General features: G+C 43.2%; 1 protein-coding gene across 1 annotated transcript; it reads right to left on the bottom strand.

Annotated features, from left to right (window-relative positions):
- Positions 1 to 709: 709 nt before the first annotated feature.
- LOC101289884 (cytochrome c oxidase subunit 5B, mitochondrial-like) lies at positions 710 to 1,201 on the bottom strand. Its single transcript, XM_033424739.2, is given in 2 exon segments — positions 710 to 1,011; positions 1,014 to 1,201. Coding segments are annotated over 2 exon segments (387 nt in total). The 5' UTR covers positions 1,177 to 1,201; the 3' UTR covers positions 710 to 787.
- Between the last annotated feature and the right edge of the window lie 271 nt (positions 1,202 to 1,472).

The raw sequence follows: 1,472 nt of genomic DNA, 5'->3' as shown, positions 1-1,472 counted from the left end.
CAACATCAATACCTCTCCAAGACACACTTTGAAGTGAAAAAGGCTGTACGCAGCATTATTCACTATATCATTTCTATTCAAAACGTGCACACACAGGGATGACTATATGTCTCACAAGGAAATAATGTTTTTGTATGTTGGAGGGCACAAAAGCAAGTAAATTGTCCAAGGGGATCTCATCTTTTTATGTAACACTTTACTATTTCATAGGCAATCTACAAAAAGAACATATACTTTTTAAAGTATATATAAGGAAATTAGCCGAGTGAATTGGGATAGGGTTGGTGTTCAGACTGGAACTACCAGCAGAAAACCTGAAATTGTTTGGCATATTTTAAGAACAATTACGTTTATTTTGTTGGAGCAGTAAGATTGAGGCAAGTAGTGGCAGTAATTGAGACTAGAGAGGCTGCCTGGGGCAAGCTGTGAACAGGCTTGTGTACCAGGCTAAATCTCATGGACTTTATCCAATGATTCCACACCATTCATCCGTTTCTCTAGTATAATTTGTAGCTTTGAGAACTATGGGAAATTCTTCAATGACTCGGATTGACCTTACACATTTTTAAAATGTGTTTGAAATCATTACATTCCCTTGCAGCCTTGCCAAACAGTCCTTCTCTATAAATCCCTTTCACAATACACAGAAGTTGCCCTGCTAAAATCATTATATTCTTTTTTTTTTTTTTTTTTTTTTTTTTTATGGAAGGAGAAGCCAATGTAATGGCTAGTCTTTACTGGAAAGAAGAAACTTTACATCACATTTTGAGTGAGTTAGTGCAGGGGCTCAGTGGGCCAGCTGGTGGGGCACCAGCTTGTAATGGGTTCCACAGCTAGGGCATCGCTGGGCCTCACCCTTATGCAGCCAGAACCAGATGACAGCACTGTTGTCTTCTTCACAGATGCAGCCCACTATCCGCTTATTGGTGACGGAGGGGACTAAATTAGGGTCTTCCTTGGTACCTGAGGCTGCCTTTGGGGCGAGCATATTGTACGGGTCCAGTCCTCGCGTGCAGCCAGCATGACCTCCCTCTCCAGCCCAGTGGCCTGCTCATCATCAGTAGGAACACCACCTCCAGACGCCATAGAGCGCACCACGGAGACTCCACTGGGACCGCGGGCGCTCAGGGCCTGCGCGGCCAGCGCTCCAGCTCCGCGGAGTAACCTTGAAGCCATCACGCCAGCTACAAACACCAGCACTTCCGGGTATACTCTTTTATTTTTTTTAATCATTATATTCTTTCAGGCATCATAAAAAACAACAGAGGCTGAGTATGGCACCTGTTAAATCACCCCTGCCCTATTTCTTTGAAATTCCAAGAAAAAACCAAAAAGTTGAAAGACAAGGATGCTTAATTATAAAGATGTTTTCAGCCTGCATAATTAACTGCTGTACGGTGACAGCATTCAGTCCATTAGTCAGCGTGTCATTCACCCATCAAACCTGTGTTGAGCTCAACTGTGTTAGGTAC

This window comes from Orcinus orca, chromosome 10 (genome assembly GCF_937001465.1).
Source record: "Orcinus orca chromosome 10, mOrcOrc1.1, whole genome shotgun sequence".
NCBI classification, from domain to species: Eukaryota; Metazoa; Chordata; class Mammalia; order Artiodactyla; family Delphinidae; genus Orcinus; species Orcinus orca.
Note: the sequence above shows the minus strand (reverse complement) of the source record. Positions and strands in the feature narration are given on the sequence as shown.